This window comes from Maniola jurtina, chromosome 15 (assembly GCF_905333055.1).
Source record: "Maniola jurtina chromosome 15, ilManJurt1.1, whole genome shotgun sequence".
NCBI lineage: Eukaryota > Metazoa > Arthropoda > Insecta > Lepidoptera > Nymphalidae > Maniola > Maniola jurtina.
Window position 1 is genome coordinate 5,264,107 of NC_060043.1, and position 24,647 is coordinate 5,288,753.

Sequence of the window (24,647 nt, forward strand, 5' to 3'; positions counted from 1 at the left end):
CAAAATAAATATACCTACGTAAAATAAAAAAAACATTGCTACGATGTTTGGTAGTACCTTAAAATCTCCATGATGCTGTAAGTGATACGGGTAAGCGAGTAAGGAAAGTTTGAAAGAACCTTGTGCAATCCAATTAAATCACATTGCGGTTAGTTATGTATGTTTACATTACTGACCTGAGTATTCTAGAAGGTAGGGAGCTTTGCGTTTGCGGTCGTGCCCGTTGCCTACTATCAACTATAAGGACGTGTCTATCGTACGGCGTATCGTAGTCTACCTCTAGAACCGTCGAGAACTTGTGTGGCCAAACCAAATCTAATGCAGCTATTAACAATCCCACCACTAGGCATATACCACCTGCAACCAATAGAACAAACACCATTTAATTCATCCATACTATCCATACTAATATTATAAATGTGAAAGTGTGTCTGTCTGTCTGTCTGTCTGCTACGTTTTCACGGCCCACCCGCTGAGCCGATTTTAATGAAATTTGATACAGACTTGGGATACATCCCGGGGAAGGGCATAGGCTACTTTTTATGCCGGAAAATCCAAGAGTTCCTACGGGATTTACAAAAATCGAAATCCACGCGGGCGAAGCCGCGGGCATCCCCTAGTTCATTATAATTTGATAGAATTAGTAGCAATTCTACAAACAGAAACAGGTACTCAAAATACCAAGTCCTTTAAAAGACTCAAAACCAACCATCAGTTTTGTGTGTACTACTGCAGGAAATAAGGAAAGGTTTTTTTTTTTGTATGCCAGAAACACAATGGTCACATAGATAATTTAATTTAAATGTGGTCTTAAATCTTAGTAATCAATACCCGACAACATAATATTGTTACGTGATTTATCGATTATCGCGACGTATAGTGCGTTTTTTTGGAACTCCTATCAATGTGTGTCATGCCATGGAAAGTTTGAGTACAGGAAAACTGGTCATTAGCAACACCTACCGGCAATAAGAACCAGCCAGAAGCACCAGCCCAACGAGAAGAACAGCATAGCTCCATCAAGTCTGACTATCAAAGGAACATGAGGTAAGGACGCCCAATAACCGCCTGCGGCTGTGCACAGGGTCACGCCTAAGGACGCCATGGCGTACGCGCCGTACCGAGGCACCACTACCAGGAGGAGGTTCATGAGCAGCCATAGCGCCAACGCCGTCCTGGAATGTGACAATAACTGATCAAGTTCTTATTATCTGAATCGTGTTCTTTAATAAACTACTTAGTACCTACGTGGCGTTGCGAAGTCACAATAGCGTTAAGATAGCAAATTACGATACGCTCTAGCTAGACCAACTAGTGAGTTTGATTAAGCAACGTTAACCCAAGTCTGTCCCAAGTTTCCCACGTGCTTCGGAAAGTAGGTACGTGAAGTCGTCGGTCCCACTTATTATTACTAACATCTGATAATGATTCCGTAAAAACCCTTACTCGAGTTGTATATTATGAAAAGATGCTGGGAGCCCTCAGCATAATTCCATAAATAGCAGTTGTCTGCTAATACATATGTCCATTTGCACCATTTGAGATACAAAGATACTAGGCAACGCCACGTCTAATATCTGCACTTTCATACCAAAGCAGCATGGTGGTTGTATACCCAGCCGCTCTGTACTTAGCACCCCACTCGAAACCCTCATGCTCTGCCGCGAAATGTTCAGCGACAGACAGTACGGGGTATGGTAGACCTCGTAAAAGGCCGGCGCGATACCACTCTTGGATAGCGCCGGCCTCCTCCCATTGGAACTGTTCATTGTAGTCCACGCCAGGGTCTCCTTTTGACAAGTTTCCCCATGACAATGCTGAAAACAGAAAAAATGTTTTGTTCATTGAGTATTTAAGTAAATAACGGACCGTGATATAGAACTTAACCCTAAGGTACTTTTTAAGGACCTTTTAAATATGATGGTTTTTTGGACTACAAAATTGTAGTTTGGGTGCTGTTTGTTGTTTACACAGTATGCAATCGTTCTCGTTATTAGAACTGCAATTTATGTCGGGTGCACTTAATGAGTGCTTGTTTCAAGCACTCATTAAGTGCACCCGACTTAAATTGCAGTTAAGCAAGAAAGATGAAAGTGTTGGTTCTTTAGTTAAAGTTGATATAGATAGAATACCTATGCTGAAATTTTCAATAGCAATTGTGCATTGTAGAGCTCCGTTGCTTGCTTTCCTGCTTGACGTTTAGTAGCAGAAGGGCGGGCGGTGCATAGTGTGTGCTGCACGTTGCTCCTCAGCAATTAACTTGTTTTTCCTTGTGTGTCAAGATTGGAAATATTGAAAGATTTTTCTTTCTTTTTTATAGTCGTATTCCTTCATTGCTGAGGGTCGTGACTCCTTTCCATTAATCACATAATGGCAGGAGTTCTCTTGGGATAAAAATGCGGTTAGTTCCCAGATCCTTCCGCATACAACTCACTAAGAGAACGAAATTTCGATTCATATGTTAGATCTTTGGGTTGAAAGATTAGTACAATTATAATACCAGTGAGTGAAACATTGACGTGGCCCAAGCCGACATGAATGGCGAGCCAGCAGTCGAGGCGTTCTGAGGAGAAGGCGCGGTATGCGGCACGCGACACGCGCGCCCCTGACACGTGCCACGATGATCCGTGCTTACATACTGAAAAGAAACATTTTTGTAACTAAAACGTGAATGGCGAGAAAGTAGAACATCGCTCGGAAAGGGAGTTCTGAAATGGTATCGCTAAAGTATCAACTCTTAAGCTTCAGCTTGACGACAGCTTTGGGCGGGACGGCAGGGGCGCGGTGGCGATGATACAATACACATTTAATTATACTTTTCTTTTTGTACCTATTATATGATTTAAGTAAGTATATTAGGTCTAAGTAAGGCGTAGACGTACGCATTCAAGGTGAAACCTTTGTGGTTTGTTTCAGTGCGTGCTACCTAGTGTTTGGTTGTTTTTAAATATAATAATACAATAATAAACAAAAAATAGGGTGCCGTCCTGGGACAGGGCGACATCATATAAAAAATGAATGCGTATTATATTTTCATCGCTCCACTCCCACCACGCTGCCGCTCCCGCCACCGCTGTTGTCAAGACCGCAGTTTTACATCGTAAAAATAACTTAGCTGTTTCATACAAAAATGGCAATAGGTCTCATTTAACAAAGTGTATAAAACAAATCTTATTACAATAGGTAGGTATAACCCCATTGAGTAAAAAAAATTTCTTACGGAACGTAGTCTACCGTGGTTATAACCATGATAGGTCATAATAGGTTCTTTAGGAAATATTTTAAGTCGCGTCATGGTGTGACGGAAGTCAAAATAATCCCGTCATATCGCCTAATTGTATTCTTGTTTGATTCAACTATCGAAGTCTTTGTAAGATTTTTTTAACAATCCAACGAGGTAATTCCTATTGTAATTGTTATATCAAGTACTTACATGCGGGCTTACGCAACTGGTAAATCCGTTTAAGGTCGTGATTGTATACCTACGTAAATTTCGTCGGGTAAAGTAACTCGTCAATCAGATCAAGCGTATTATTGATATTATAATATTGTAACTTACTTTGCCAGACTTAAGTTTTGATTAAAACACATAATATAATTAAAACTGAGCCTGACTGACATAATATCCAACGTATCTAAGCTCAAACCACTGGGTTTAGAAACTTGAAATTCTTCACGTAGGTTCTCTATATACTTAACTTATTATATACACTATACATTAAAATAATACCTTAATGAGCTCACCTAAAATCACAGTGCCCACGAAGAGACTAAGGGTGACTATCGTGAATGTGGTAAACCTCTGCAATGAAAAAAATGTTTTATATTAACCGAAGAAAAAAGGCGAAAGTTGTGTACCGGTAGGTAAGGTAAGTGAAGATAGTATAGGTTAAGCAAGCTTCCAAATAGAAGTTAGAGACTTCATTGAATCAGTCCATGTTTGAGATCTACGATTCTAGAGCATACGATGCTAATTGCTATCCAAGATCAGTAAGACGGTTTCTACTAAGTATTTACAATCAAAAAGGGTGCATCAAATTCCCGATGCAATCCGAGTTTTGCATCTGGGACTAAAGGTCATCGCCCATAGTAATCACACACACACAAGCAGCGCACAAGCATGCTAACTTGTCTTCGAATAAAAAAAAATGCAATTTGCTGTAGCGGAGAAGTGCGATTATAATGAATGATGACTAAAAATGCCTACAGATTTGCTAGAATTTCGCCGATTGTTATTGTCGCTCGATATGCTGTGATCTGTCAATTTCTTACAGATTTGCTCTATATTGTAAATGCATGTTAACGATCGATAAACATCAAAGTTAAAATCATTTCTCTTGATGATTTATCGATCGACAAAAACGATCCACAGTGATGATCGATACGATGTCAATCAATGATGTTATAAGGTATAATGTAAAAATGGAAGTATATTATATACGTTATACATTCCTAAACTGAAGACTTAACAGATTTGTAGTGTTCTATACTCTCGTGCGATTTGTATCCTCTGTGCTACTACAGAGCACGTTATACGCCATATAATCCATACTAATATTATAAATGCGAAAGTGTGTCTGTCTGTCTGTCTGTCTGCTACGTTTTCACGGCCCAACCACAGAACCGATTTTAATGAAATTTGGTACAGACTTGGGGTACATCTCGGGGAAGGACATAGGCTACTTTTTATCCCGGAAAATCAAAGAGTTCCTATAGGATTTAAAAAAACTGAAATCCACGCGGGCGAAGTCGCGGGTATCCTCTAGTATTATATGAATGTAACACGTCTATGATATGGTGTCATTGATATCAATCGTCTGTAGCTTACACAGAACTTCGTAATAGGCTGAACTGATTCATAATTACTCGATTTTGTTTGATTACGAGTGTCGATCGTCAAAAATCGATCAAATCTGTAAGCAGCTTTATTAATGGTTACCTCTTTTCGGATTCCGGGGAACACAGCAAGGAACGCGATGTAGAGGGTGAGCGCGGCGACGAGCAGCGCCAGCGCAGGCACGTCGGCGGCGACTGCGGTGCGGTTGTGGTAAGCGTACAGGGTCGGCCCGCCTTCCTCGCGGAAAGCGTCGAACCACCCCTTCATCGCTCACCACGCCTGAAAAATAAATAAAAAGTTTCATTAATTTTTTTTTGAATTATTTTTATAATTGTTTTTTTTAATCACTCCCCAAATACAAAAGTATTTTTTTGTCATCAGCTAGTGTTACATTAAAACTGTAAGTTAGATTTACCTAATTACTGTACAAATTATGCTTACGTGGATTGATGCCGAGAAAACTGGCTAGTGGCTACATTAATTCAGTTTGTAATACTTGTCTTTCAAAAAGTGTCCATTGTTCCATACATTGAAAAACAAAGGTAGGTACCTATTTTCGTCAACTTCAGCTTTTATTATTAAAATTGCCATTTAGCTTATGGTGGCATGTTGAAAGTTTGTAGATACGTATTGAAGGTCTACGATTCGTGACTTGGGAGGAATGCGCAGGCTTCTTGCGAAATGCATTGCCCTCGGGAAGCGGATGTTGTTATCCGGCTGCTGGATAAATTAATAAGACCGTAGCCTACACTAATGAATGCAAAAGTGTCTCTCTGTATGCTAGCTTTTCATGAACCATCCGTTTAACCAATTTTGACGGTTGGTACAGGGACAGGACATTTCGGGGTCGGACATTAGCTGGTTTTTGTCCGGGAAAATCGACAATTTAAATCAACTTGGTCGCAGTGGCAGTCATCATCTATTTTGTACAGACATAGGACTTACAGACAGACAGACATACTTGTATCCTGGACACAAATATAGGCTAAAAACCTAAATCCATCGCGGACGAAATCGCGGGCCGCATATAGCCCTTTTGTATTTATTCGTCGGCACCATATACCTCGGCACCTATTTTTTTTACTGACAGTTCCATTGCTAAGTTATTAGCTGTAGCATCTATGTTATCTATGAATGTGGATCTCAGAACTCTGAAATCAAAATTATTGATATCTTTGGGTTAGAAGAGGTTCGAACTTCGAAGGTTCGATTGGTACCTAAAGTTACGAGACCGATACTATGATGCCTAAAGTTTTTTGACTGTAGTCTTGTATTTCTAGGTAGGTGTATTTATATGAAGAAACATTATTGATCGATGTGAAGAAATGATATTCACCGGTGCTTTCGTTGTACTATGTATGTACCTATTTACGGGAACCTTTTCCTATGACATAATATTATGGATATTATGGTTATTATTATATTATTTATATCTGAAGAAGTAAATATCTGAGGTCCACTTTATAGCCTTTTTGAAAGGTTTATGTAATAGGTGTATTTGTATGTACGCGCGTTTAGTGTTGCTTTAGCACCGAGAGACTATTCTAGTACGAAAATGCTAATTTGATCGCGATGCGTAACCTTTAAAGGATGGAGCAACTAAACAACGAAATCCATGAATGAATTATGAGGAACATGTGATTATCTCAATAATTACACCATGCCTGCTCTTTAATGCCTCCTCTTCTGTATCTTGCATTGCAAATAACAAGTAGGTATATGATCTTTACTTCTACGAGTATACTGATATAATAAAGAGGTAAAATTTAATTTGTGAATTTATACAACAGTATGTAGGAGGTAATCTCCGGAAATAAGGATCCGACTCTGTAAATTGTTATTGTCATGTTTGATTGGTAGCTTCATTATCCCCGAGTGCTATTATAAGTCAATTATATTAAGCGGACGAAGTCGCGGACAAGAGCTAGATTAATTTAATACGTTCTGTAGATAAAATCTATGGAGTTAATCAAGGAACCAAGGCCGGCTTGCAGCTTGAGAGTGGGGACGCGGACGTGGCCCTTAATCTACCTAAACTGTGAGGTGAATGACAACATTCTGTACAAGCTTTTGGCCTCAGCTTCAGCCACGTGGAACTGGAATCAAGCTCTATCTCGAGACATCGACGTTTAATCGATCGATGTTGTCTTTTGTTTTTGTGTTCTGTTTTTATTGTAAGTTAAAGCAATACCTACAGCAATGAAAGTTTTATTTCAAAGTTCACTCTGCCAGTATCCAGAATCTTTTTAACCCCCGACCCAATAGAGGGGTGTTATAAGTTTGACGTGTGTATCTGTGTGTCTGTGTATCTGTGTATATGTCTGTGGCATCGTAACTCTTAAACTAATGAACCGATTTTAATTTAGTTTGTTTTTTGTTTGAAAGGTGGCTTGATCGAGAGTGTTCTTAGCTATAATCCAAGAAAATCGGTTCAGCCGTTTGAAAGTTATCAGCTCTTTTCCAACGCAAAATCAAATTGGTTTAATAATTTCGTAATAATTTTGATTCACTTAACTTTACGTGGTGAATACTGGAAACGCTTTTATATACAATAGGTAGGTACCTAGTAACGTTTTATTTTGTTCTTAAACCGGAAGAATTTATTGGAAGTTGGAACCAAGGTTATTTTACTATAAAACATGTTTTAATATAAGCTAGGTTTGTATTACGTATTGAAAGGTAACCTTCGGTAAATGTTATTTATTAGCTTTATAGTCATGAATGTTATGATCTTGTTTGTCAAGAATTTTTATAGCTTAATTTATTTCTTATTTTATTAAGGATTTATTACTTACTTTTATTTATACCAAAAGTTATTGTATGAAGTCTGCAGCATTTCTGACCTAATTGAAATTACTAACTACTAAGTAACTAAAGGTTCGGTCACCTATAAATATATAATGGTTTTTTAGTACAGGGATCAATGATAGCAATGGTACATACTTTGATTAAATAAATATATTATATTAAAAAAAATGGACTTTATTTTCCTCCCTTACAAAACGCCAATTTCATATGTGAGGACCTAATATTTGACTTCAATGTTATGAAAACTATGCTTGTTAATAATATGACCACAAGTCGTAAGTTCTTGACATAAACAATAATCATAAATCTGAGTTGGCATGCCGGAAATTATTTTGTTGCTTACTATTTCAGAGTTACCGGAACTCGGAAGCTTGGTGAGTTGAATTCGAGGTTATTTTCTAAATAAAATACGTACTATGAATTATTTATTACAGATAAGTAAAAAACTTATAAGTACTTATGTAATAAATTTTAGGATTTCAATATTGCCACTACAGGACGGATTGAAATCGGGAAGATCGTAGGTTCCCATTGTATTGTTGTCGAGTACCTACACTACATACTTCTAGCTTTACTTCTAGTTTTGCGTTTATTGAAGCCGAAGAGGGAATTTATTATTTAACCGTTTTAATACATATCTATACCAATTAAATTTTTCTTGAATCACAGCTGCATCATCACTAAGTTACCATTAGGTGCGATTGCATTTAGCTTAGAATAACATAGGATTAGTTATTACAAGCGCCAACTCGCTAAGCTAATCAAGTGGTTCAAGCGGTTCTTAGGTACCTACTAAAACTTGGATGTTGGTACTTAAATAATAATAATTATGCGTCAAATTAAGCGTAATGGCGAAAGTAAATATCAGCCAATTAGTATAAATATCAACTAATTAGTAATAAATAGCTTTTTTTTAAAACGCACGAGCAATATTAAAAAATAAGTCTGGAATGAACTAAGGCGTTGCCCTAAACCCGGAAACCGTGGTCATTGCGTATAGCTACGAGCGTATAAGGTCGAGTCCAACGGATAACCGGCCTTCATATGTGATAGCAAGGGCGATACACAGTCATGGTCAAATTCGTAATTAAAGGGAAGAAATTATGCTTTTCAATAACTATTGCGTGTGAGTGGTATTGATTGCGATGAATAATTATGAACTTGATGCAATATATGTATAGGTAAACATTTTTTAGTATTCGAAGGTAGGTCCTTCAAATGTAGAGATAGTCAGATAGAAGTTAGAAGGGGTATGGCAGTTAGGTACATTGTTAAACTCATACCTCTCATCGGTTTCTACGCGGCATCGTGCCAGGACGATAAATCACTTTGCGGCACGTCCTAGCCGGTAGGGTGATAATAATTAGCCACGACCGAAACCATTCACCGGCCCAGAGGCAAATGAACCTGGGGAATTCCTTTATATGAATACACACACCTGTGCTACGGAGGTCGCCGACCTAATAGACCTACAAAAAGTAAAGACCTAAAAAACTTAGCGTCGTCACAGAAAAATCTACATACATAGGTGTCTAATTGATTGAGGAGGTTACCCACCTCCTCAAGCAATTAGATACTTAGATGTTTCTGCAGCCAAAAACAATTTAATGGTCAGTGCTCGCTATCTCAGAGACAAAAAGTTAATCAGACATCCGGTGACGAAAGAAAAGAATCATCGTAAAACATCAAGCAGGTAGGTATGAGTTTTTTGTTTGTGAAATTATATGGGAACGTACTCAGTGAGGGTCGGTCAAATGCAAGGACAAGATAACTCAAAAGGATATTGGGTGGTTGGTCCAAAGGGGCGTCAACCTTGCAAACTGTCGAATCTATATCTCCATAATATGTTAGGTAGGTATATGTGATGTCAATTACGTGCTTCGACTACGAAAAAGGTAAAGAAGGTAGTTATATCTCTATATGTTATGTGACGTCCATTATGAGCTTCGAGTTTGACTATGAAGAAGGTAAGGAAGATAGGTACAAGGTATTTTCGGGATAAGACACGTTAAGAAAAATATGACTAACAGTGGACATCGATTCTGTTCGCAATGAATGTAGGTACATTAGGTAAAAAAACCCTACCTTGTTAAAACATGCATCAGATTTTTTGTTTATGAAATTATATGGGAACGTACCTACTCAGTGAGGGCCGGTCAAACGCAAGGGCAAGACAAGTCAATAAGGATGTTGGGTGGTTGATCCAAAGGTACGTCAACCTTTACATCGGCGAGTTTATAGCTCTAAATGTTATGTGGCGTCAATTATGTGCTTCGACTATGAAGAAGGTAAGGAAGATAGGTACTAGGTATTTTCGGGATAAGACACATGAAACATTACTGACAGTGGGCCGTGATTTTGTTCGCGTTGAATGTTAGTTATGATATAGGTAGGTACACTGGGTAAAACCCACCTTTTTAAAATGTGCAAAGATTTTTTTGCAAGTGAAAGTACTATATGGGAACATACCTTCTCAGAGAGGGCCGGTTAAACGTAAGGACAAGTCAATAGGATGTTGGGAGGTTGATCCAAAGGTGCGTCAACCTCGCACTGTCGATTTGGTAGCTCCATATTATGTTCTGTGATGTTCATTATGTGCTTAGACTATGAAGAAGATAAATAAGATATAAGGTGTTTTCGGGATATGACCCTATCACCACTTTGTTTCTCTAAGGCATATCACATAGTATATTAATTTTAGTTGCCTTTTAATTTATTTATGTTCTTAATAGATGCGGTTGTGACGCTTTCTACTGAGGCTTTGTATAAGAATAAATCAAGAAATCAAAAGTTTAATTTGCTATAATCACTTAAAAAAAGCAAATCAGTATGGTACAACATGCAGCAGATATGCACAGCCCGCTCTTCCACTGCTAAGCTTGCAGGAAAAGCCAGCCATTACTAAGCAAGCCCCAAGTACCACCACGCAACACCACAGAAATCCACCAGAGAAATCTGGAATAATTAGGGTAAATAGGAGTTTATGTATATTTACAGAAAAAATAACGCTCTAACTATCATAGCTCTTTTGATATTTATGAACAAAGTTAGTTTTACGGTTCGTTAACAAACGTGATTCTTGCCGTTTTACTTCTTCTGTAGTACGGAACCCTCGGTGCGCGAGTCCGACTCGCACTTGGCTGATTTTTATCATGATCTGCTAATAAATAGGTAACCTAAAGCGTTACACTCTGAGGACGACAATACAAAACGTATCTCAAATTGGAGATGCAAAGACAGTTGCCTATAATAGGAGATATGGGGAAACCAGATTTGCATCGCGAAATAAAAGTTATTCGTGTCAGACTTAAGAATTTAAGATTAAAAAGTCTTTGGAGTTTGGAGTGATGTCATGAGGCAGCATTCCGGTTGAATTGGGTTGAATTTAGATTTCGTTCACCGTTCACCCCCCGGACCACGGAAAGAGAGGGGGTTGCTACCCTCAATTTTTTCCCCTTGTCGCATGATTTTTGTACGGCGTTGCGGAATAATGGATTAGAGGCTGTATTGAAACAGTATGAAACTAGTGCCGTACAGAATTAAATGACCAAATTTACCCCGGAAATTGTCAGAAAATCAAAACATTTACTGACTTTGTGGCGCACCATTTTTTTACGGCACTGCGCGCTTTCTTATTATTTTTCATGGATCTATCGATGGTAAAAATGCCGTACAAAAATATATGACCAAAATGTACTCACTCTACCTGCACTTTTCAATTCTCACCAGCACTCTGTTGGACAGCTTACAAGTGACGGCATAGTGCTGAAACTTATTATTTTATGCTCTTATATCGTCCTGTATACGTCACCTGGTGGTTCATATGACCCACCCATTTTTAAACATGGGCCTGTAGTCTATAAACTTCTAGTGAAAAGCCTGCCTAAAATCACGAAGGTATCTAGTGTCAGTCTACAACTTAGATGTTTTTGAGAGATACCCTGGGTTCCCCACGATACTTTCCTTCAGTCATTGTAGAGAGTTAATGATGATTTGTAAATATTGGGTGTTTTTCAAATCTTTATTTTATGAGCTTGGTTGGCTACAACAAAACTGACAGACATTCATACAAATTACAAATACATAACTCTATTTTACCTTAGGGGTTGAATTTTCAAACCATCTTTCTTAGCCTACGTCCCAATAGCTACTTATCTTTAGCCTCTCAGTTCGATTTGTCCAGTGGTTTGAGTTGTACTTCGAAAAGGAAAAAGTGACTGCGACTGACTCATCTATCAAATGAGTCAGTAAGTCATCTTTTCCTTTTCGAAGTTGATCTACGATATCAATCGATAACGAGTTTCACGTCCTTCTGCTGGTTGCTATAGTATAAATTAATGTTGGATAAAGTCGACCAATCATCGCTTATAATAGCGTCTACCTATAGATGGAGTACCTACATATTAGTGACGTACGAATAAAAAATAAACAGCGTAGGTACCTACCTACAGTTAAATCGTCTAGCGAAAAAAGTTCTCTAAACCATTAATAACAGTCATTTAAAGGGCAACCACGAAATGAAGTAGCGTTCGCCGTTGTGCTCTTGTCCTTGCAAAAAAACTATGAACCAACAACAACAAACTGCGGTTAATGTTATTTTATGTTACAAGTGGCCTTTAACTGTTGCGAGGGCAAACCGAGACTTCTGCTTATCACAGATCAATTTAATGGCAGGTATTCTTTTTTTAGGGTTCCGTACCCGAAGTGTGCCAACGGGACCATATACTACCTCCATCCGTCTGTCTGTCTGTGTGTCGCTGCCGGGCGATTTAATGTTCTGGTAATATGCTGTGTAGAAACTAAAAGGGTATGGCCTCAATAAAAACTGCCACACCTCTTCCAAGTTAGCCCGCATCCATCTTACACTGCATCATCACTTACCACCGGGTGAGATTGCAGTCAAGGGCTAGCTTGTATCTGAATTAAAAAATCTTCATGATAATTTCTACTTACTTTTAAGTTTTAACCAACTTACAAAAAGGAGAGTGATCTCAACTCGACATTTTAAATTAAATTTACAGGCCAGCGATTGGCTGGAATTAGACTTCAGTTGGCAAGTGGAGATGCAGGCTAAGATGAAGCGAGCTTGCCTAGAAGATGTCCATTCACTCTTCACTTGACTTAGAAGACCTATCAATGATATTTAAAATAAACAAAATACTTACATGATATTATGTCATGTATGTTTATTTTACTTATTTATTTTTAAGATGCTCAAATCATATTTCAAGGGCTAAACTTCAACAGAAAATGTACCTAGGTAATAATCATATATTATATAGAGGATTTCGTAATTTGCTTCGGGAATAAACACATTACTAGAAAGGTAAATTATGATAATTTTAAACTCATAAAATTTAAATTAATACATTGACCTTGACATTTGTCGGTCAAAATGTTTTGATATTTACATAGAACCTTTGAACTCTGCGTTATTAATTCGTGAACTCTGCTTCCCATAGTAAACTTCTGCCTCGACGACCCAATAACATCATAAATATTAATTTAAAATATAGGCACGCATACTTTACAGAAATATTTGTATTACACACATAGTAATGTGTGTAACACAATTTTTTTGTAATGTATACTAGTAGTGCTAATTACTAAACTTTTGATACATAAATATATCAGAATGATCCTAGATGATGGCCGTGATTTCGGTTTTTATGAGTCCCGTGGAAATTATTTGATTTTTCAAGATAAAAGTAGCCTTTGCCTTTGCAGTTTACCGGGTGCAAGCTATCTCTGTACCTATTAAATAATACGTAAGCTTTTTTAAAATCAAATTATTTTTTTAATTTTTATTGAGTACTAAACAATAGGTATTTCTGTGAACAAATCAGTGTCTAAACAAAGGCTTGGCTCATATTTAAATTAAGTAAATATGAAGCATGATATCTATCGAAATAAGGTACTAATTAAGAGTAAGCAATAAATTTTAATGGGACCTGTCTATCTAAAACTTATCAAGACATTAGTAGGTATTGGGTTGCCATGTCAGTGTCGTCTTGCTTGGCTCACTTATATGGTATGGGTGAAAGTCACCCTGCGTAATAACGTTCAAATACGGAAACTAGTTAGATGAGCTATAGACCTACTCGTATAATAGTTATATGGAGCAACGTTAAGTTAAGGTGATTGACCGATTTACAAGACACAAGTTTACTAGCGTGACAGGAGCGTAAGCGTAAATCCTTCATTTTGTATTAAAAGATTAAAGAAAGATGAGGCAAAGATTATTAACATAATTCCGGTGTTTCATTTTTATCTTAAACCCATTGTTAATTCCATTGTTATCATTTAATTAAGTGTAGGATTTCAATTTGAATTTTGAGGTAACTAAGTGCTGATTTATAGATATTAGGATAGGACACTTTCTTATTTAAATTAATCTGTCTTAAAGTCTAATAATAAGTTTTATAAGAAACATTTTATATTCAACAGAACATTATTGATACTTATATAAAAAAGACAACACAAGCCGCCCAACAGTATTCATTCAAATTAAAGTTAAATTAAGTGCATAATTACTTTGCAATGGAACTTAATTACTTCATGTTGGCTACGTAGTGAAAATAATTTTATTCAGTTTTTTTACACCTTTAGTTGCGCGAGCCAAGCTTACATAACCGAAAGTGTGAGTTCCGATCGAATCAGAACTTGACCTTGCTATCAGTTTGCGAGCGCCATCCGTTTCTCAAACATAATACTTATTATACTTTTGGATTATACTGGATATATTATTACGTTTGCAAGGTTACGTCTCTAAGTAAGTTTGTCTTTCGAAACAAAGATTGTCCGTTCAAATATAGTTTAAACTCTTTTAGGTAAAGCGCACTTTGGATGCGACTTTGTATCGTACCTGGTCGTACGAATTGCACACTGAAAACAGCTACGTTTTCCTTCGTTGAATAAGCAGGTCCTGGTGATATCGCTTTCGTCATATCCTCTTTGGTATGATAAATAATCTGTACCTACTTTACGATAACTCTTTTCTTTGAATTTTGAACAAATGATCTCACAATCATTTGTCCCATAAACCGCATAACAACGTGTTCAACCCACGAAAAATCCCAACAAGCTAGGATTATTTTCGGACGTCATACTAAAACTACACACGCATAAGAAGACTAGCTGACATCTAGTTGCACCCTCCCATAATCTAGGTATATCTAACTATTGGAAGGTCGGGATTGTTCGTGTGTATTTGTACGTGTTAGTACGAGTCAAATTCGTACGAAAACGCATCCAAAGTGCGGTCGGTCTAAAAGATTATAGGCAGGTACCTACTGTCTAGGTGCATAATGATTATAACAGTTTTATTGCCTGCTATTACCAGCTGCCTTCATTTAGAATGTCAGACTGAAGATTAGTCTTTTAGCAAGGTTTTCCAGTCAAATGATTTTCTGCAATTGCTCAGTTCAATTAAATGCCACTCGTGTCGTTGACTTCATACAATACACGAATCAGTTTCGCAAAATGAACTCAGAGCGATTGCTAATTGTCAAGCCATCCATCGCTCATTGAGCACGGTGGTCATAAATCATGTAGACAAATAAATGGATCACAGTCCTCAAATGAGACCGGTAATTTTCAGGGTTCTGTACCTCAAAAGGCAAAACGAAAACCTAATAGGATCACTTCGTTTTCTGTCTGCCTGTTTGTCTGTCCGTCTCACCTTTTTCTCAGGAGCGCGTGAGATATCAAGTAGAAATTAATATGGAATACTCTGGTTCTACAATCTTTTGAAGCTGTGAAAAATCAAACTTCTAATGCAACCATTTAAAAGATACGGCAGTTTGTGCAGAATATTTTTTTACATTCGTACGGGAATCAATACTTATAGCCTATATTCTACTTTCCATTGACCTGAAATTATGAAATTTGGCAAGAAATAATATCTTATAACACAAATAAAGGGAAAATCCGAAAACCATAAATTTCTAACTAGAAATTTATGGTTTTCGGATTTGTGTTATAAGATATTATTTCTTTTTATTATTCTTATTATTTTATTTGATGCAATACAACTGTATTGCATCAAAATTTGCGATTATAAACATATAATTGCAGCAAAATAATTAAAGGTACGGAATCCTCAGTGCGCGAGTCCAACTCGCAGTTGGCCGGTATTTTTTCAAGTGAGTGGTGCTGACATTAGAGTACTACAATTCCACAGCAACAAGTTTGCATTGAGTAGCGCTTTGGTACAACCTTCTCAAATGACAGCCGAGCATAACAACGGACATTCGGTATTCGAGCCAAGGCCCTGTAATGAGATATTTAAGTTAGATAGCTGCACAAAGAGAATTAAGAGAATTTCAGCCCGTACCGGGCAGATAACGTCTCCCGTCGTGTAATTAATTTTGTGAATCGGCTTGTTATGGGCAACGATTATGTGCGAGCCGTGGGTTCGGCTTTGTGTAAGATCTAGTATCAGGGAGCTAGGAGCGCACGGAATGCCGAAAGAGCCTCAATTGCTCAACGGTTAAGGAGCGGACTGGATTCCGAAGGGTCGGCGGTTCAAACCCGCTTTAAGATAATACACACAGTAAAAACGCTAAATAAAAATTATTTTAAGCAATGGAGACGGAAGTATCATACATTTTGAAATGTGATTTATATCTTCAATTGTACGCCTATTCGGTATTCAGATATGTCACCATAATCATCATCATCATCATCATCATCATCGTCAACTGATAGACGCCCAATGGCAATTATAATTAGGTATATATTACGTCTCTTATAGGGACAGCCACACCCCCCCATCTTGCGCCAACGGCTTCCTGCGACTCGTTGATCTCGTCTGTCGACCTTGTGAGGGGTCTATCCACCGCGAGGTCACTATTCTAGCATCCTAGAATGCCAACGTCTATCAATTTCTCAAACTATGTATCCTGCCCATTGCCACTTCAGATTTCTATTACTTGGGTATTTAAGGTGGGTTTCATAGTTATTTGATTTTCGATTGCAAAACCCTGTCTCCCAGTTCCTAATGAACGCAAAATATTCATAAACAGATGCATAACTGCATAAAATCTAACCTGCTATGTAAGTGGGCAACCTTGCACCGCACTTACACAACCGGAACATAAACGTTACGAATCGCTTAGAATGCACCGCATTTACATTATACTTATATGCCGAAATGATGGCTAAACGCACTATTACTTTAATAGCATATTATACTAACATGAAATAAAGGCGGAAAATGTAAAGAAACTAGTGGAAAAGAACAGACATACCGACGTAATAATATTATCTCACATTTAAAATATTATGATGATAAGAATAATTTATTTTAATAATGCTGACCTTGGACTCATAAGGTTAATTAATTAAGTAATTTTTTAACCCGCTAAATATAAAGTAAATAACAACTCTTTATCAAAAATCTTTACATTCCTCAGCAAAATTAACTATTTTAGTAGGTATATTTAAATGTAGGCTTTTGTGGATTAGATGTAGTCAAAATGCATTCGGCATTTTTAATAGATTTACCTACTCATATATTTTCTACCTAATAAGTATCTAAGTCATGTGTTGATAATAATACTACTGTGTAAAATTCATTCCCATCATCATCACTGGCCCACTAATGAGCACAGATATTCTCTCAGAATGAGACACCCTAGGTCTGCCACGCTGGCCCTGTGCGGATAGGTAGACTTTATACACCTTTGAGAACATATTGGAGAGCTCTCAGGCATGCAGGTTTCCTCGTGATGTTTTCCTTCACTGCTAAAGCAATTTAAAATTTTGTTACTTAAACTGCACATAGATTATAATATTATATCTCTAGATAGAAAGATCCGATCTCACGAATAGCAGGCGGATGTCTTAATCACTAGGTTACCATAACTATGGAAAATTAATATTATAGTAAACTAATTAATGAGGGGTACGGTTCAGGGAACGATGAGGCTAACGTGCAAGAAAAAAAATCAGCCAAGCACCGAGGCTTCCGTACTCGGGTATTTTTCCCGACATTTTGCATGATAAATCAAAACTAAAATAAACAACAATCTGTTTTAAAATGTACAGGTAAAACTCTTTCATATGGTACCCCACTTGGTATAGTTATCTTACTTTGAAAATTGAAAATATTGTTCGTGAACTTTTCCCTTAACAATTTTTTCCTTTTTACTTGCGCTATAAGACCTACTTATCTGCCTTTCATGATTTTAGGTCAACGGGAAGTATCCTATAGGTTTTTTTGATACGATACGACAGATGGACAGACGGAAAGACAGACACACAACAAAATGATCCTATAAGGGTTCCATTTTCCTTTTAAGGTACGGAATCCGAAAAACGTGACTTAAATATAAAATCTATCTTTAAATTAAAACTACAGCGGTGATATCATCTATAAGTACAGGTGCTCCTAAACAACTAGAATGCCATCATTACCCTCTTATTATATTCTTCCTTTTGAATTTCCGCAAGTAAGCGAGTTCGTGTGTTAGATGGTACCTACACCGAGGCCACTGTAAGGCCACGCTGACGCACACTACGGACAAAGGTGCTTTGCATTAGTATTTTAATTTGTCTACTTAAACTACTTACTACTTCGGCTTGCTAGTTGCTAGTGCATACTAGGTACTACGCTATTTTCAAACGAACAATTATCCAAACTATTATGCATTTTAGTTTGCAAAAAGCTAAACATTAGGGACTTTCGGACACTTATCATGTACATAAGTTTTTTTTTTTAACTTTATTTATTTGTACCAGTTTATAATAAAAAAGAAAAAAGAAAAAGTGGATAGTTTTGTTTTATATCCAACTATCTCTAATTGGATAATGCTGCAGTATTTGACTACTGCGGCATTACGCTGCAGCATTATTATAGAATCAGTGAAGAAGACCTAATTTTCTCTAGGAATAGCTAGTTAAATGTTGCGATAGTGTTTGGCAAACCAATCCAATTCTTTTTAGACCTAATTAAAGACCTGGCTTCTTTTTTCAAATCTTTTCTTGGTGGAAGTCTGCGTTATAGAAAAATCTATTTTCAAAATCTCGTAAGTTTCTAGACAGCGTGAGCGCTTAACGTTTAGCGAACGAAGGTAAGAACGTCTATTAGTCAGTTTATCATTTTTTATGTAAACATAATGTATTTAATTAAGTATTCATGTATTGTACGATAATTGAATTTCGTTAGAACCGTAAAGTGTCGAACAACAGCTAAATACTAGTAGTTATTTAAACAATTCGCACATTTGTTCGTTGGATTTTACGAAATGTTTAAAGGCTGCATACAAAAAAATATCCTAAATTCGAATATGATAAATATTCATATTTTTAAGAACTGTATATTTTCAAATTTATAGAGTTTACAGAATTTTATGTTCAATAGACAAAGATTTTTAAACTTAGTACGTTGTTCGGTTATTTAGACATCAACGAGTGAAGGGCTCCTCTATAAATATAATATCTTGTGTTAATTGGCACCAACCTTGCAATCATCAAGTCCATAGCATAGAAGGAAGTTAAGCGATAATCATGGTCAGGATATGAATCTAAATATCGACTTGAATGGTTTCTGGGTTACTTACAAGACAGTTACTAGTTAAGTTAATTATTAGGTAATTTTATTTCAGCTTTGTCGTAAATAAGAAATAAATAGTTAAAATAGAAAATAATTTAAAAATAATACTATGGTTGGTGACCGAATCTATAATAGTATGTTTATATCTATATTATTATCATAAATGCGGAAGCGTGTCTGTCGGATTGTCTGCTACCTTTTCACGTTTAACCAATTTTTACAAAAAATATAAAGGTAGATCCCAGGAAATAAATTTTTATTCCGGAAAAATCAAAGGTTTTTTAGAAAAAATCCACGCCAACGAAATAGTGGTCATCATCTATTTGGTGAAAATAAAGCTTGCATTCCGAAGATAAATTAAGGCTACTTTTTAACCTGGAAAATCAAACAGTTTTCGGAAAACGGAAACCCATGCGGACGAAGTCGCAGACATCAAGAACCTATAAAGTACTTTTTATTGAAGCATAATATCCAATATTATTATATAAATAAAGTTATAGAATGACGGATTAATGCCATGAAAAGCGGTTAAGAGGGGTCTCTCCGTCACTCGCTTTATACAAACGTAGTTCCAATTTCATTTGAATATTAAGCAACCAAAGTCCATGAAATTTTGCAGACATATTCTAGAAACTAATATCTATGTCTGTCGTTTTCCAGATTTCTGTCAAAATATTCGGTTTCAAAGTTACGCGGTCTTTAAAATTTACATACAAATCTTTGAGTCCCTGTAATTTTAAAATTACATATTTTTAGAAAAATCTAAAACACCACAGATACCTACAGATATTATTTTCTAGAATATGTCTGCAAAATTTCATGGACTTTGGTTGCTTAATATTCAAATGAAATTGGAACTACGATTGTATGAAGCGAGTGACGGAGAAAGCCCTGTTAAGTAGTGACGCAACGCTAAACAATAGGTGGGAATTAGAAGCTTAGAATTACTGGCGCATCGATGTTCAACATGTTATAATGAAGTTGTTGACGTGGATATTGCCGTCAATCAACTCCATAATAAGACTTCATTGCATAGTGGAATTAAAGTTCATAGGTACATTTAGCAGGTGCGTGTGAATAACTGCGTCATGGTATCGCCCGGCTCAATACAGGGCGTGGGTCTCCTGAAGTATGAGAAGGGTTTAGGCCATAGTCTAATACGCTGGCCAATTGCGGATTGGCAGCCTTCACACGCCTTTGAGAACATTATGTAGAACTTAGGCTACAGGTTTCCTAATTCCTCACATTGATTTCCTTCACCGTTAAAGCGAGAAATACTTTAATTTCGTAAAACGCACATAACTCCGAAAAGTTAGAGTTTCGTGTCCGGGATCGAACCCCCGACCTTCCGAATAAGAGGCGGATGGTCTAACAGCTAACCTGTCAGGCTTTCAGGGCTCTTTAACGTCACCGTCATCTATTATGAATCTGATTGGTCAATTAAACACATCTCCTCTCCTCTCCGCTTAGCTTAGGTGGATACCGTGCCTTATAGAGTGTAATTAACATGATATGTCAGTAGCCACCACAGTTTAATATGCATCAACACCAACCGAAGTCCAAAGTCAAAATTCATTTAACCGATTAGGATCTTATGATCTCGTTTGACCCTTAAAAATAATATTATTCAAGAAGTTTCGTATTACATACTTTTTGTCGCATAGCAGCGATTGCGACAAATTAACTACTTGATATTCAAAAGTCAGCCTAATATTGAATAATTCTCCCTTATTTTTTATTTCTCATTGATTTGTTCACCCTTGATCGCAATATCTCCTGGTGGTAAGTGACGATGCAGTCTATTAGATGAAAGTGGTATAACCTATACATTATTTACATGGCATAATACCAATTACCAGAACGATAAATTTTTTGGCGGTACGTCATTGCCAGGATGATGCCTAGTAGCGGCAGAAATCTTTTACAAGTCCAGTTTTGATCCAAGTTGACCTTCCTGTTATGTAGAGAGGTCATCAAAATATTATAAGTATGTACCACCTTAACTCCATGATGTAACCTTGAAAATTCAAACAATGAAAGCCCTAATGAAATCGACTCAGTAGTTTTTATGTGATGCTCAGATAAACAAGCAGATTGACAAACCGATGGAAATTCCAAAAACGTAAAGGTTTTTGTCTGCTTTGCGTTTGAGAGCAGTTTATTAGTATCGAGTCCCATACAAACGTAGCGTGGCTTGGTTTCCATTTGAATACTAAACAATCAAACTAAAATACAAAACTATTCCAATCCCATTCCAAAGGAATAAATGAGCGACAATCAGATGGTATTGTTGCATGCCTACAGCTATGAGCTATTGTCGTTCTGAATGTTGCGGGCGTGTGTTAATTATTTGCATTGTTATCATAACATGGCTATCGTTCGGGTATGTTAGTTAGAATCGTATTGGGTCATTGATGCGTATGATGAATAGCGAGTGTATTATTTTATGCGTGGAGTGTGGATTGACAGACTTCACACATCTTTGAGAATATTATGGAGAATTCTCAGGCACGCAGGTTTCCTCACCGTTAAAACGTGTGATGTTTAATTGCATAAATATCGATGAGTCATATCAAATATATATCTACCTACCTAGCTGTGCTGGAGTTTGAAAAAGTTGAGGTTGTATCATAAGCTTATGAGGCATCCTAAATCCACTAAATCATCGTAAAATCGATAGTCAATTTCTTATTAGAATACAAATTTTATGAACTTATCTCAATAATAGGAACTCATTCAATACTAACACCTTGTCATAAAGCGCTAAGCGTCACGAAACGAAGGTTACACAAAAAATGTGAAATGTGTGAAACATTCTCGCAATTTATTTCGCGTTCTACGCTTTGCTTACTTACGATAGGTGGAACCAATCGTCCGTGTTTGTTTTAAATATTTTTGGTAGAGGATTTCACTCGCAAGTAAGAAGGTACACGACAGGTCGAGATGGCAATCTGGATATGAGGCGGGGGGACGCTTCTCACACCCGCACGTCACCCGCGGCACTATCCCGCAGCGGGTTAGCGCAGGGGCTGTGCGGGTGTGTCAAGCGTCCCCCCGCCTCATATCCAGATTGCCATCTCGACATGTCGCAAAGTATAGGTATAGTATAGGTATAGAATCGGAAATACGTATCAAATTGTCCATGTAACGTAATTACCTACGTAGTTTTGTCAAAAGCGAATTGAATTACGAAATCGCTAAACGGAAATTTCATTTTAAAAGGAATTGCTGAAATAGACTACCTATTCTTGCAGTTATCTAGTTTTTTCGTCAGTATTGGATAAGAGGCACGGACGCCCGTCAAATTAGGCTTCATGTAGCAATGTTAAATTATTTTGTGAACTCTGAAATTCAGCAGTTTCTAAAGCGTCCATTAGATGCTCTGCCTTAGTCAATTCCGCCAATCAAACATGATAAAAGTCAGATAGCAGACAATTATCCAGATATCTGTCATGAGAAAATTGATCAGCGCCATTCAGATGTTAGGTTAATCGTCAGTTACAATAGGATTAAGTACACCATTGACTGTAGCCTACGTACTAGATTCTGTATCGATCATTATCATCATGATCAACCCGTTGCTGGCACACTACTGAGCATGGGTCTCGTCTCAGAATGAGAAGGGTTTAGGCCATAGTTTACCACGCTGGCCAAGTGCGGATTGGCAAACTTAACACACCTTTGAGAACATTATGGAGAACTCTGAGGCATACAGGTTTCCTCACTATGTTTTCCTTCACCGTTAAAGCAAGTGATATTTAATTGTTTAAAACGTCCAAAAAGTTGGAGATAAATGGTTGGGTATCGAATCCACGACCTCCCGTATAGGGGACGGAACTCGGAAATCTTAACCCATTAGGCTATCACGGCTTTAAATATCGATGACTGCAGCAAAACTGACAGCAAAACTTATCGTCTAATCTAATGGATATGAATTTCGAAATGAAATTAATAAATAATTAAATGTAGGTAGGTAAGAAGATTAGACAGTTGCAACTTGTAGTCTCTTTTGGATAGATTTTGTGAAAGAAGTAGGTAGGAAGAAAATCAGCTATGGTGACAATTTTCGAACCTGTAGTGTTCCGAATCTTCGGAAAATTTCGACATCAATCTCAGTTTTTGTTTTTAATAGTTGTCCAATTGATTCCATTCAAAAAAAGCAAAAGTTGTAGACCATACAGCCAGGCAGGTCGTAGGTGATATAAATTAATCATGCAACTTTTGATATAACATTCCTATCGTGATAAGTAAGCGCAAGTCCTTGACAAAGATCCACGTGCTCCGACCACAAGGCCATCGAAGCTCTAAAATTTCAAAGATTTAGTTTTGCATCGCTAAAGGTATCCGATATTCAAAATATAATTTTTGTTATTTATTGTACAGTTATAGGCATAATTAGGTCGTGACATTGTAATTTGCTTTGCCAGTCTTGATAGGAAGTGAAAGAAATATTATGATACAGTTTTTAAACATTTATCGCGCCCAAAGTAATTAACTACTTAATTTAAATGAAATGCGATAATAATTTCTAAATAATTTAAAAAAAGAACCCACCTTTGCAGTTATAAAAAAAATTAAGTAGCTCCTAATATGGCACTAGCAATACTGGCACAAAACATCACACTGGGCACTGTTGTCGTCGTCACTTTGTTGTTTGTCGTATTACACTGAACTTCACTGGGGAGGCGGTCGATCGGAGTGCATTGTTCGATATATGCTTATATTAATGTATAGTTGTAAAATCGTGTTGTGTCGATAGAGGCTCGGACCGGACTGAGCGGTTTATTATTATATCGAGGGAAGGAGTATTCAAGGCTCTGGCGGCCGCGGGCTGTACGCGAGGCTTATCTGCGAGTGCCTTTGTCGCTCACGGCAAAGTTTTTTTCTTCTGAGCTTAGTATGAGATTTTATATCTGACCAACGTTGCTATCGATAAAATTCGATTTTCGAAACAATATCGTCAAAGTAAAATTATCCTTGATTACAATTACACCGACCAATAAAATTCAGTATCACATCTTCTCAAGGTTTCCGCTTCTAGCTGTATATTTATGTATGGACGAACTTGAGATTTAAAACAAGACTGTCAAGATCCTTATTAATTTAACGCTGAAGTTTTTCGACGCGCGTATTCTATCAATGTGGTGAGATGTAAAATCTCTTACTAAGTACAGGTTTTCATCTCATTACGTGTATAGTACAGATTGACAAGATTGTCAAGACACGTCGCTAAGACATGATGGATGGATCTATCAGGTCAGGTGGATTTCGTAAATGTCATTTAAGTTACGAATAGGTACAGAGATGAGATTACCGTGACTTTATCTTCTTGTAATGTGAACAATGTATTGTTTGATAAATATTACCTCTGGGCAATCACCATAGGCGTTATAAACTTTACAATTAAGTACATACTGTGTGCTTAGTATAAGATTTTACATCTTA

The 24,647-nt window shown here is 37.1% G+C and overlaps 1 protein-coding gene across 2 annotated transcripts in view; it reads right to left on the reverse strand.

The window, feature by feature from the left end:
• The window catches only part of LOC123872632 (dual oxidase maturation factor 2), an 83,218-nt gene that overhangs the window by 3,414 nt on the left and 55,157 nt on the right, over positions 1-24,647 (reverse strand). The window contains exons 1-7 of one of the 2 annotated variants that reach the window (XM_045917020.1): positions 23,757-24,042; positions 4,940-5,116; positions 3,745-3,802; positions 2,501-2,638; positions 1,592-1,817; positions 964-1,175; positions 177-357 (exon numbers count right to left, since the gene is read on the reverse strand). In XM_045917020.1, coding sequence (XP_045772976.1) covers positions 177-357; positions 964-1,175; positions 1,592-1,817; positions 2,501-2,638; positions 3,745-3,802; positions 4,940-5,104 — 980 coding nt within the window. In that variant the 5' untranslated portion in view covers positions 5,105-5,116; positions 23,757-24,042. Of the gene's footprint in view, positions 1-176; positions 358-963; positions 1,176-1,591; positions 1,818-2,500; positions 2,639-3,744; positions 3,803-4,939; positions 5,117-23,756; positions 24,043-24,647 lie in introns of those variants that run through there. The other variant, XM_045917021.1, reaches the window with a different exon arrangement.